At 40.3% G+C, this 13288-nt stretch overlaps 1 protein-coding gene across 6 annotated transcripts in view; it reads left to right on the top strand.

The window, feature by feature from the left end:
- The first annotated feature begins 730 nt into the window (after positions 1-730).
- The window catches only part of EPHA7 (EPH receptor A7), a 166308-nt gene continuing 153750 nt past the window's right edge, over positions 731-13288 (top strand). For 3 of the 6 annotated variants that reach the window (XM_037039310.1, XM_037039311.1, XM_037039312.1), the window contains exons 1-3: positions 731-1144; positions 5729-5793; positions 9401-10070. In XM_037039310.1, the coding sequence (XP_036895205.1) occupies positions 1048-1144; positions 5729-5793; positions 9401-10070 (832 nt within the window). In that variant the 5' untranslated portion in view covers positions 731-1047. The remainder of the gene's footprint in view (positions 1145-5728; positions 5794-9400; positions 10071-13288) is intronic. The other 3 variants (XM_037039309.1, XM_037039315.1, XM_037039313.1) reach the window with 2 other exon arrangements.

A 13288-nucleotide genomic window follows, 5' to 3' on the forward strand; every position in this document is an offset into this window, starting at 1 on the left:
ATCATCTGAAGGTTGTCTGAATGTTTTACTGCAACCAACAAACTATTGTGAAAAGACTGGGCGGGGTAAGGGGGGGGACCCATAAAACAAAAGACTTCCTTTCTCTATTCCCTTTTCCTCTGTTTCTTTTACTAGAGCTTGTTGCAAACTCTTGGAAACACTGAACATAACACATGTCGTTACTTTTATTCTTCTAGGGACTATGCTGGGTGGAGCCTAGAGTTGACTGCCGTAGGATTAACAAAAAGAAAAGTAGAAACTACTCAAGAAAGGAAAAGAACAGTTATCCGACCCGCGGAGGTTGTAGCAACAAAAAAAGTAAAAGACACTTGACTTAAAGGCACAGCTCATTTCACTGTCCCGGCTCCGTGCTCGGTAGCTGAAAAGCCGCTTGCATTGCCTCTAGTTTCTACAAGACGTAGAGGAGTAAAGCTACACAGATAACTGTAAATTGGGAGAGTTATTCTCGGCTTAATTCTGCTCCACAAAAGCTTGCCATTGCTACAAACCAGAGTGCCCAAGGCGACAGGAACCTCAGCTGCCATCCGCGTCCTCCCTTCCTAAGCATCCCGCGCGATATGAGAACCGAGAACCTGGAGGGAATCCTGGACCGGCAACTTGACTCCACTCACCGCCCATTGGCCCGCTCCCCGAATCCCGCCCCCGCGGCCGGGGCGGCCTTTTCATGGGGACCCGCCCCTCGGCCCTGGGAATCGCTGCCTGGCAGGCCGGCTGCGCCTGCCACTCAGTCCGAGTGGCGGAGGCTCTCCACTCGGAGTCCCGCCCTCACCCCCCCTAATTGATATTATTCGAGTGTGGAGCAAGCGGCGGGTCTGCAGTCGGAGACTTGCAGGCAGTGAACACAGTGCGAAGGAACTGGAGGGGAGGGGGATGAAATTTTAAAAAGCTAAACGTGCAGCCGCCGCCCGGAGATCGAGAAGGGGAATCGATGCAAGGAGAGCAATAAAAAAGAACCCATTTTGGATCAAACAGCATTTAAAAAGCTACGACTCAACTGAGACCTAAAATAAAACCTGCTCATGCACCATGGTTTTTCAAACTCGGCACCCTTCATGGATTGTTTTATGCTACATCTGGCTTTTCCGTTTTGCACACACCGGGGAGGCGCAGGCTGCAAAGGAAGGTAAGGTGATAGAAAAGCAAAGTTTGTTCTGACTTATTTATTTAGCTGTCTACCTGCAGGAGCGGTCTCCTCCGCGGGGCTGCCGGCCGCGCCTCCGGCGAAGGGCGACCCTCCCCGCTGGCTCCCCGCCCCCTCGCCGCTCGGGCTGCCCCAGGCGGGCGGGCGGCAAGTGGGGCTGCGTCCACAGCCGCCTGCAGCCCAGCACCCTGGGCTGTCGGCCCGACTGGAGCAGAATTTTTGGCGCGGGCAGTCTGGAAGGCGCGAGCAGCTATGGAGGGCGGTGGGGTAGGGTGGGGTGGCGGGGTCCGACCGGCGTGATCATCCTCCAGGACCCGGGGCGAGTCAGATGTCTTCCTCTTTCTAGACCTCTCCCCTTCCTCCTCTGAGTCTGCTTTCCGAGGGGTAAGCTGCGGCCGGAGTTAGTCGGAGACTGGGGAGTGCAGCCTCTAGTGTCCCAGCCAGCCCGACAGCGAGCGGCTGAAGTGCGGAGCCTTCCACCAGGGGCCGTGACTCGTGGGAGCTCCGAAAGCTCGGGTTACTAATGAAGTGCTCACTGCATCCGAGGAGGAGGAGCGGGCCTGCGGTTGGCGCTCGGCCGCCGGCGCGGAACAATAACGCCGCTGAGGTGAAGCGGACTAGGGACGCGCGCCCGGCGGTCGGGGACGCCTCTCTTTTGCGTGCGCGGCGCGCAGGTCCAGACAGCCCCGGGCAGGGGGACCCTAGAGGGCTCTGCCCGGCCGGGAAGGCAGGGGTCGGCTGGGGCTGTGACCCTGATAACGCGCTGCCGCCTAGGCTTTTGGAAGTCCCTAAACATCTGTCGCAAGTCCGGCGGTTCAGTCCGAGGGGTCAAACCCTGCTAAAGACCTGGACCCTGCGGGCTAGCTGTGGATGAAAAGAGCAGGTTCCACTTGGGTAGCCAGATACGCTGCTATGTATATGGTTTTTTTTTCCCCCTTCTCTTTTGAACCACTGACAGAAGGTAAAATACCTTTCCGTGCCTGTAGTTGGAGCTGGGGAAAAGGAAATCCTGTCAATGGAAACGTCTTGCTCCGAGCAGTGGCAATTTATTCCCCACCCCGCCTTGTGTCTTCTAGGCTTGTAAGTCTAAGGTTGATTTTCCGATATTTAAAAGCAGAACACTGATCATTATTTGTTCCTGAACTGTGGAGGTCGGAGGAAGCTGATATCAGATTTAGGTCGCGGTGGTAATGGGGGTGGGGGCTACAAATCGGCCTTCGCTTCATTTATCCCTTAAAACTTAGTGATTTAGTGCCGGGTTTCCCCCCAAAGTTCTCTTCGTGCGCCTCTCTTCGTTCACACATACCGCCCCAACCCAGTGTCTAGTCCTACTTCGCTATCCAGCCTGACCTTCTGACCTCAGTTCCACATCTGCAACCTCTGTAGACGCAGAACCCATACAGGGAAAATCATGACTCCGAACTGTTGGTTACGCGTTTGCAGCCTAACCGATGTCTGCTGGAAACACACACCCATACACGCCGAACCCCACATTTCTCCTCGCGTGCGATTAGGAACATTCAATCCTGGAACCTCATCCCGATTCCTCTGGAATAGCGGGAGTTGCGGAAAGTTTTCACCGCGGCGGCGGCGAAGCCTGGCGCTCGCGCTCTAGCTGACCCCGGCGGGAGTTTGAGCTATAAATAACTGCATCACTAGGGGGAGAGGTTCCCGCAGCCAGGCTGCCTCGCGCGCTCGCCTTTTTCTTCTGTGTGCAGCCTTCGCGGGGAGGATTCTGATTCTGGGAGGCTGAATTCTGTACACGCTGAAGTGAGATATTTAAAATGTGGGCGGAGTGGCGAATGCGCCCCGCTCCTCCGTGGCAACTCTCCCAACGCGCAGAGGAGATCTGGAGCTGCAAATCTGCAAGCTCCGCGCGGCCCGACCGGGGCAATTACTAGCGGGCGCTGGGGATGCTGGAGCAGTGCCCGGCCTCCGGGTTGGATGGGACGGTTGAAGGAAGGTGAGGGGCCTCCCCACCTTCTTCTACTTTTCCCGTACACTTTAACTCCGGGTGGTCAGTTCCCGCTCTCGCGAGCCAGTGTCTAAATCAGAGTCTTTCGCTCGCAGGCGAAAGTGCAGCTGCTGTTTCTCTCCTTTTCGTAAAAGCTGCCGTCGCCGTTCCCTCGGATGAGACGCTTCCCGAAAGCCTCTCTCCTCCTCCCGTCTGTTTCTGGAGTGAGGGCGCCACTGGTTCCCTGGAGTGCCCAGGTCTGGCGGAGACGTAATGGATGCTCTGGGCTGCGGGCACGCCCGTCTGGCAGCCCCCGCCCCGCCCCGCCGGCGGCCCCGCCCCGGCCCAGGCTGCCCGCAGCTGCCCGCTGCTGCCCGCTGCTTTCCGCGGGGCCCTGCGCTGACTCCGCGGAGCGCGCCCACCTCGCGCCCTTAGCCCTTATCCAGCCCGGCCCCGAAGAAGGAGCTGAGTCGCCGAGCTCGGGTCCTGACACCGCGGGTCCGGATCCGACGCTCGGCTCCGCATCGGTGGGCGCGGAGGGAAGGTGGCGCCGCGTGCTCTGAGCGGGAAGGCAAAGGCGCTCACCCGGGGGTGTATCCACGGAGCAGACGGCAGGGAGCGAGGCAAACGGATCACTTTAGAGCTGCTTCTGATAAAAGGTTCTGGGGGAGGTTTCTGTTTTGTTTTTATTTGTTTATTTCTCAACTTGTTTACCATCATCCCCATCATCGCCCCGTCGTGGTCCCAGTTCCCACCCCGGGCTGTGCTGAGGGGTAACGGAATGGCAATAAACTGTCTGCAGTGCTTGTTTCATCCTCAGAAACGACCCCAGAAGGTCACCTGTGTTTAACACCTACTTGTCTCTTGTCATGCCAATACAAAAGACAAAAAAAAAAAAAAATAGAGTAAATCATCTCAGAAGAAGAGTATCTGGCATCCACATTGTTTCCCTGTGCTTCCTTTCTATTGTTGAGGACAAAAACAAAATAAACTTTGAAAAATACTTAAGGCCCAGGCTGGGTAGCTCAGTTGGTTAGAGCGTCGTGATCATAAGCGCCAAGTTCCATCCCTGTGAGGACACATACAAGAGGCAAACAATAAATACATCAAGAAGTGGAAAAAATTGATATCTCTTCTCCCTCACCCCCCTCTTCCCCCTTCCCCTCTCCCTTGGTCTCTCTCAAATCAATAAATTAAAACAAATTACTTAATATAAATTCACTAGCCGGATGACTTACTGATGTTCCAAGTGTGAAATACAACTTGTACTTACGTGAGGTTTTTTTTTTTCCTCTTCATTTGGAGGAGAGTCAAGTGTCACCAAGGTTTGTGTTGTCATGGTCCCCCCTACAGTCTTAAGTGCAAACCGCCTTTTCAAAAAAGCGTCTATCTATCTGTATCTACCTTGTTAAGTTGCAGAGAATAAACCTTGACTGGCGCGAGAAAGTTGAACACATCAGTGTGCTCTTTTGTTTTCTAAGCATAACATTTTCATTTCATTTAAAATACACGTTTTTTCCCTCTAGTGATTATTTAAAAGTTCCCGTAAGCATGTATTTTTACTAAAGTTTGAGTTTTACCATTTTGCTGAGGTTGACATTAATCATATTTATATACTCAAAAATACATTCACTGTTATTTCTGGAAAAAACGATACATTTCTACATGCTGTAGAGTCAAAAATATTTTAAAGAAAAAGACTCAGGTAATAAACCAGTTTGAGAAAACAGTGAATTCTTTAGGGGGGTAACTGTCTTAAAAAGCAATAAAATAGAGCAAATTGGAAATGTGTTTAATGACATTTGAATATGTTCTATTAATACTATCAGGAACATTCATTACATTTATATACATTTACATCCATTGTATTGTGATTTTTGAGACATAGAAGCCGAACGCAACTGGTTTAAAAAAGCAAGGCAGAAACATAGTTAAGTCAGAGTTGATTTACACCATTTTCAGAATTAGTTAATGCTTTGAAGCCTTTGGAAATGAAGAAAGCAGAAATATTGAAAACAGATGTCTAACTCAGTATTCCTTGCAAATAATAGTTTATTTTTCTCAGGATAGCACTGCTTAATAAAGTTTTTAATCACATTCATTTTGGATTCACAGAAGACACTGTGTGTGAAAAGTTTCAAAAAAATAAACTCTGATTCTCAAAAGATGCTGGGAAATACTTAAGGCAGAATATTATAAGTTAATGACTATCTTAAGAGTACTGTAGAATTGTACTTTATTATGTTTTCATTGTCTTCTTTGACCAAATTTGCAGGGCCCAGGGTTTACAAAGCCTTTATAATATACAATTATTATAGAAACATTGTACCACATAGCAATTTTTACCCTCACTTTCATGTTACTTTGGTTTTTTTTTAATTTAATGTTTTATTTTAAAATACCAAATATAAGGCGGTATTTTAATATATTTTTCCCAAAGTGGAGTAATATACTTGTTTCAGGTAGGTATTGTTTCATCATTCATTTGTATAAATAATTGTATATATCTTAAGTCATAAAGTGATAATGTATAAAATTAAATTCACTTTAATAACTTAAAATGTGTTTAAAATGTTCATGTAACATTTGGTAATAAAACTTTTTTTTTTCAGTACTACTGCTGGATTCTAAAGCACAACAAACAGAGCTGGAATGGATTTCCTATCCACCTAATGGGGTCAGTGCTTCTTATAAAATATCGTACTTCGTATTTTAAAGTAAAACACAGAATTTTCCCTCTCTCTGCAGTGGAGTTATTCATCTTATTTATATTTGGAGAGTTTTATCATAATTCCAAATATTTTGCTCAGTACATTGTTGTGTTTGTCATGAGACATTGAATTTATTAAGTAGAGAAGGAGGTGTAGTTAGTGCTTGGGGACATGGATTTAAAAAACTCTGTAACCATAATATTATGAGTTCTTATTGTGAGTGGAATCATACCTCAGGATCCAGGCTGTAAATTCTAACTAATTACAGGGAACAGTCCTTCCACAGACTCCCTTAAACCTCTTTAGTTGCTTTATACTTCTTTAGTATAATAACCAGGTAGGTTGTGTGCATTCTTTAAAACAGAATGTAATCTGTTTTTCCTCTTCTAAGAACAATTTTGGCATCATTTAAAAATACTTTAAAAGGTAGCAAAAGAGTAATTGGTTCACTATTTTAGCATACAGTTTGCTATCAAATATTATTTAGAGTCTCCAAATTTATATCATGTGCTATCTGCTGTTATAATCAGAAGTGATGACAGAATATACACATATTACAGTAAAAATAAATATGTTACAGTAAGTATGAGTGAAATCATTCAAATAAAAGTCTGTAAAAATATAAGTAATCTTCCCACATCAGTGTTTTACCATATGTTTCATATATCAGGGAAGATATATTACTTAAATTTAGTTCAATGTCTTTATGTTCTGGTTTTTTAATTGTGAAAGAAGGCACATACTTCATTCCCTCTTAAGGCAGACATACTCCATTGTTACTTGAGTTAATCTTTAGTCCAGTAAGAAATCTGAATCAAAGTGCATGAAGTATAAATGAGGATATAAGAAGTATAACAAATTTTGCAGAAAAGAATGAAAGTCTAAAAGGAATTGTTAAGTATAAGAATATCATAAAGTTAATGTCATGAAGTAGAAGTTACTTTAAGAATGCAAAATGCAAGTTATGAAAACCTGCTTAAAATATTCAGATTTTTTATTCGGTGAGTATCTGAGAGATTGCTTAAAATCACATTGTAGTTTCCTGTGTTGGTCAGAATAAGTTATGAAAAGTAACAGATGTTTTATAGGGTAAGTATAAAAAGTACACAAAGTCTGAGGTAGGCATCAATACTTCTCTTACAAATGGAAGTTTTCCATGAGTGAAATAATGTAGTTACAGGAAGACATTTACAATAAGAAATGAAACACCTTTCTTGCCAATGACAGATATAGCCTATTTTCTACCATCCATCAATTAAAACAAATAAAGATAGGGGGTGGTTTTATCTCTTAGGAGAAGTAAACTGATATATGATTATAGTATTTCATCCATGTAATCCACAAAATGATAAATTATGACCGTCTGTGTTATCTTGGACTCAAACGGGCGGTTTTTCAGTCCAAAGTATCTGAATACAGTTAACCCTACATTTCTGAAGGAATCAACAGATAATACTAGAAAATGATGATTAATGTTGTTTCCCATTTATGAAATGGATTGGCTAACGTGATTAAATATCTAACTGGAAGTAAATTGTTATAAAGATACAAATTTACCGAAGCTGTTTTTATAAGTGAACTATAAAAGCACAGTATCTGAATTAACACTTTTCCCCCAGTGATGTCATTTGTAGCAATCACTGAAGCCCCTCAGTTCCCCTTTTATTAGGGGAACTAATAAAACAAGAATTGTGTTAAATACATTTATGTAGTTTCACTATTTGTTATCTGTACATAGTTGCTTCAATATTTTCCCCTCAGGAGTAAATTTTTTAATAAAAATTAAAATTAACTGGGATTCATATCTTAGTAAAGTTGATTTTTTTTATAGATGGGCCAAAGTAATGTAATTGTTTTTAAAGTTTAGACAAAAGGAATTCTTGAGATATAATCCTTTGTAATAATTAGCTTTGGTATCCTCAAACTGGAAATTTATTAAAAATAGCACATTTTTCTTTGGAACTTTTGATTTTTTTTGGAGGTGCCATTACCAGTTTTACTTCTTTTACTAATTTCAGTCTTTTTAGCAGACTAAAATCTACCTCTTTAAATGGAGGAATTAGAGTTTATTTGGTTAAGTGCCATTCTAACAGATTCTAAGCAGCTGATGGAAACAAAGGGAATGTGTGCATAAGGTTAACTAGTCACAAACTCAGGTTGTGTTGAGTGAAAACCGCGCATAGTAGTGGTTTCCTTGCTGTAGTTGAGGACCATTGAAGGTATGTATAGTAAAATTGTAGCAATTATGTAACATCATAGAAGAATTTTCTTAAATATAGTATATTAGTAATTCATCAGTTTTGTTAGTTTGCTAAGAAACAGTTTTAAAACAGATACTATACTTTATAGAGCATTTAAATAAGTGGATTCATGGTCAAGTTTTATAGATACAAATCATTAGCACATGATTATTTATTTTCCCATCTGCTTTTTTTGAAGTAATAGTTTAAATATTGCATGCTAAGTGATCTTGGACTTTAATAGTATATTTTTATATTGGCATTTCATGTTGGAGAAATGAGTGAAAGTAGATGACAATTTCACCAAGAAAGCAACATAAATATAAAGTGGGTAATTCTGTAACAATGGTAAAGAAAGACATAAACAACTTATCTTAGGCTTTTTGGGCTATTTTAGGTGAAATGACTTTAATTACTGATAGCAATGTAGGTAATATTATAGATGATATAATAATCTTTCAATTGTTGCCAGAACTGCTAAACTTATTTTCCTTTTTTTGTGCATATATGCAATATGAGTTTGCTGTTGCATGCATTGTATCAGCATAAGAATGGGCATTTTGAAACATCTGATATTTTTCCTGTCAGAAGCTTATTGCTGAAATATGATTCAGGATGCTGATTTGCCATATATATTTGATTTTCTATTGAAAGCAATTTATTTAAAAAGATGAATCATACTTTCATACAAATATGTTTATAGTTATGTGGATTTATGTACAATACTATTGATAACATTGCAATAAATAAATAGCTCTGTAAAATGTTACTATTTTATGTATCATTTTGAAAAGATTGTAAAAGGGTTTGCACTATGAATATCAACATACAGCAAAATGCTTTTACGTTACAGAGTACTCTTGGCATTTTCTTCCCTATGTTTTTAGGTACTTTCTAAGTTTAAATACAACATTTACACTTGAAATGTCAACTGAGTTATAAGAAATTCTGCCACGTATCCATATGTGTATGCATTTAACTATCAGTAATTGCGTTGTGCACTTTAGTCCATAAATATTATAATCTCAGTGGAGACTACAGATGTAAGCAAACATATAAAGAGAAACACTAATATAATGCACCAGCAAAGATATATTAAACAAAGTTAAGTGTTTATTGTATGCAGAAACGATGCAAGCACCCTAAATGGTGTTCTACCGCAAGTTCTAAGCTGAAATGAGAATGCGATATTCTCAGGTTACAGTGTGAGTCAGGGTAGGGACCCAGCTCTTTCAAAGGTACACACTTGTACTATAAAAGATTCCTCATGCACTGTCGAAATCAAAACATTATTTTTTGCCGAATGACTGATGACCTTTATTTAATTTTACAGTGGGAAGAAATTAGTGGTTTGGATGAGAACTACACCCCGATACGAACCTACCAGGTATGCCAGGTCATGGAGCCCAACCAAAACAACTGGCTGCGGACTAACTGGATTTCGAAAGGCAACGCACAAAGGATTTTTGTAGAATTGAAATTCACCCTGAGGGATTGTAACAGTCTTCCTGGAGTACTGGGAACTTGCAAGGAAACCTTTAATTTGTACTATTATGAAACAGACTACGACACTGGCAGGAATATAAGAGAAAACCTCTATGTAAAAATAGACACCATTGCTGCAGATGAAAGTTTTACTCAAGGTGACCTTGGTGAAAGAAAGATGAAGCTTAACACTGAGGTGAGAGAGATTGGACCTTTGTCCAAAAAGGGATTCTATCTTGCCTTTCAGGATGTAGGGGCTTGCATAGCTTTGGTTTCTGTCAAAGTGTACTACAAGAAGTGCTGGTCCATTATTGAGAACTTAGCTATCTTTCCAGATACAGTGACTGGTTCAGAATTCTCCTCTCTAGTCGAGGTTCGAGGGACATGTGTCAGCAGTGCAGAGGAAGAGGCGGAAAACTCCCCCAGGATGCACTGCAGTGCAGAAGGAGAATGGTTAGTGCCCATTGGAAAGTGTATCTGCAAAGCAGGCTACCAGCAAAAAGGGGACACTTGTGAACGTAAGTAATATGTGCCGTTAAAATTCTACTTTGCACTTTTTTCTATTTCAGTATCCAGGTCTTTAAGTAGTGATAATTATTGGAACGGGTGAGTCTTCTCTGTACCAGCAGCCTGATTCAGTAGATCATAAGCAAACTCTCTATTAAACTTATCAATGATTCCCCACTGTGATATCTGCAGTAAGGCTATGTAATAAGTATGGGCAATAATGGTATTTGTTACTAAAAGTTCATTTGCCTTATGCTTGACATAGCAGTCAACAGTCGCACCTTGAGCTATAAGATTTAAGAGAGGAAAGTGAAGTGATATTAATCAGGATTTGATGAAATGTGACTCCTTCTGTTTTGAAACCCAAATCATCTGGACTTGTGAGTAGCACAGAAAATAGGTTAAGGGGCTTGCTAACAAGAGTTCTGCTGACAGGGCAAGTGTAAATACGTTTGCAAACGTTTGGAAACATTTTTTGTAAATACCAAAATTTTGATACAAAATCATCACATTTCACTTAATAAATCTCTGAGGTTACTTCTGCCAAAGCCATATTTCTTTTCTGGAATAAATAATAAAATGAGTGCTTTACTGATAAGTTTATATGATAGCAGACCACATTTTTGTGGAAGTGGGCCAGAGTAAAGTTTTAGTTATCGTAATACCTCAGCTGGACATTTTCTATTTGTTTTGAAACAGTAATAGCCTATGAGTTAGTAACCCTTATGTTTTGTAAAACTGGATTTTCTATTACTTAACCTTATGTGGTCATAATTATTTATCAATTTTTTTATTTAAAACTATGTGACATATACCTATCAAAAATTTTCTTAGGATTATATCACATCTCTCTTAACCTGTAACTTATAAAACATGATACATTTCAAAAAATAACTTTTAGGTATTGTTTTACTCCTAGCCAGCAGCATAATTTTAACATTTGCAAATATTAGTTAATTCTTAATTCACAGGGGACTGTAACTAACAATAGTTACTGTAATTAAATTTAGGGGATAACAGTGTGTGCAGATACTCCTCCCTGTGCTTCACATTGCTGGTTCATTTAGGGAGGGGGGATGTCATCATCATGTCTATGTTACAGAATGAAAAATTGGGGCTGTCAAGGGTGTATGGCCTGCTTTAGTAAGTAATGCTTGTTTTAGCTTTGATTCAAACTCGGAGCATTCTGATTTAACAATATTGTTCTATATTCTATCACAAAGCAAGGAGAACCCTAGCAAATACTACTCTGTTTCAGTGCTGAACTTAAATGTCTTGCTAATACTAATTTGGTATACAAATCATATTTCTTTCCCCCAGAATTCTTTTTCTAGTAGTATACTTAAAGAAATGATAATCACAGATATTTAGATCTGTGTTGTCCAGTATGGTAGCCAGCTCATCTTTAGGTTTTGAAAACTGGCTAGTCAAAATCGAGATGTGCTGTAAGAATAAATTACACTCTGGATCTCAAAGACTTAGTACAAAAACCAAAAAGGAATGCTTTTAAAATACATCGTTAATAATTTTTAAAGATAAATTGGTTGAATAAAATATAATATTAAAATTAATTTCAACCATCTCTTTTTATCCTTTCAATGTGGCTCCTAGAAGTTTTACATTTTCATATGTGGCTCACATTATATTTCTAGTGCTTAGATGGACTATTTAGGTGGAGTAACTTAGCAAACATATTTTTCTGTCCTGGTTGAAGAGTTCAATGCTTCTTCATATGGATGGTCACTAGCATATAAAATACTTATGACTCAGCATTCAATTAGCATTCTCTCCACAGCTGACACTGTGGAGCTGTGTGCAAAATAAATGGAGATGTTACGGGTCCAGATCCCATAGGAAAGTTTAGCAGCCTGCTTTTACGCTCCCCGAGGGAGTCAAACCTGTCTACCTGCTGTCCTCTTCCCCTTTCTGTCCCTGGCATATTTCTCACAGAGTAAAATGTCCTGCAGGTTCCATGTATGTGGAAATCAAAATCTGAAGCTTTATCACTATTCGTAGGCAGAATGTTACTGTACTGGGTAAGTATAGAAATGGTCTTAGTTAACTCATCAGTTAAAGGAAAGGCAAGGTTCTCATTGCCTAGAGGCTAACAACAGTTGTTTGAAAATGATAGTGGATTCGACAGTAACTCTCATAAGAACATACTCTGACATCTTAGCTATAAAGGCAGTCTGCCATCGGTATTACTAATATGAAGATTTCAACTGATGTGAAAATGGAATGTGAAACTTTAGTGCAATTAAAATGGGAAACAAATAAAGCAGGGTACATATAAAAGTGCACAATAGATTTTGTCTATGAAAGGTTAAGAAATAATATTAAAGGTCCTGCACTTTTAATGTTTAAAGGTTTTAAAGAAAATGATACTATTTTTCGCTTCATTTTATGTAATTTAAGTCATAGGTTTCTACATTTACTTAAGAAAAATAAACAGGAACTTTTTGAGTCCTGTGCTTATACGTATAGAATTTAGTAAGAAAAGCAATCTTTAACTGCAGTTAAGAGATACATTTACGGTGACGAAAAGTCTTCCAAATGATCAAAATCATCACATTAAATGTGTTACTATTATCAATGTTCACATTCATATATTTCAATTTGAAGAATTGGTACCTCATTTGAATACCAAAATTATTGTCACCTGCAAAATACACTAAGGTACTTAAAAGTAAAATAAAATTACTTCACTGTCATCTACATTAATTATGTGTTAGAATAGGCGGAATTAGATATTAATAGTAAGACTTCATTAAAGAAAATGTGATTAAAGGAGTAAAGATGCCTCCTTATCATTTAACTGAAAGAGTATGTCTGCATTTTATAAGTCAAGTAAATTGTTTATCAGATAACTTTCTTACTTTTTAACCTTGGTGATATTGACAAAAGAATTAAATGCCTTATACTTAACTAGGACACTATATTCATTTGCAAAATCACTTCTCTCCTTGGCATAATTTCTTGGCGTCTCTTTGAGAGTACTTGCCCCTGGAAGCAATCCAGGCCTGCCTTTATAGTATTTCTCCTGTTTCCCTTAAGTAATCCTGTTAATAGTTTGAAAACAAATTCTAGCCTCGTATTGAGGAAAACTCAAGTGTTTGGGAGACAATGCTAGTGAGTCCCTAGCCAAATGAGGGTGGTTAGCCCCTTCAAGGCAAATTTATCTGGACACTTTCTAGAGTGGCAACCCATTGCGATGTTCTTAGAATAGAAT

Source organism: Sturnira hondurensis, unplaced genomic scaffold (genome assembly GCF_014824575.4).
Source record: "Sturnira hondurensis isolate 20B ecotype Veracruz unplaced genomic scaffold, ASM1482457v3 Scaffold0025370, whole genome shotgun sequence".
Classification (NCBI taxonomy): Eukaryota; Metazoa; Chordata; class Mammalia; order Chiroptera; family Phyllostomidae; genus Sturnira; species Sturnira hondurensis.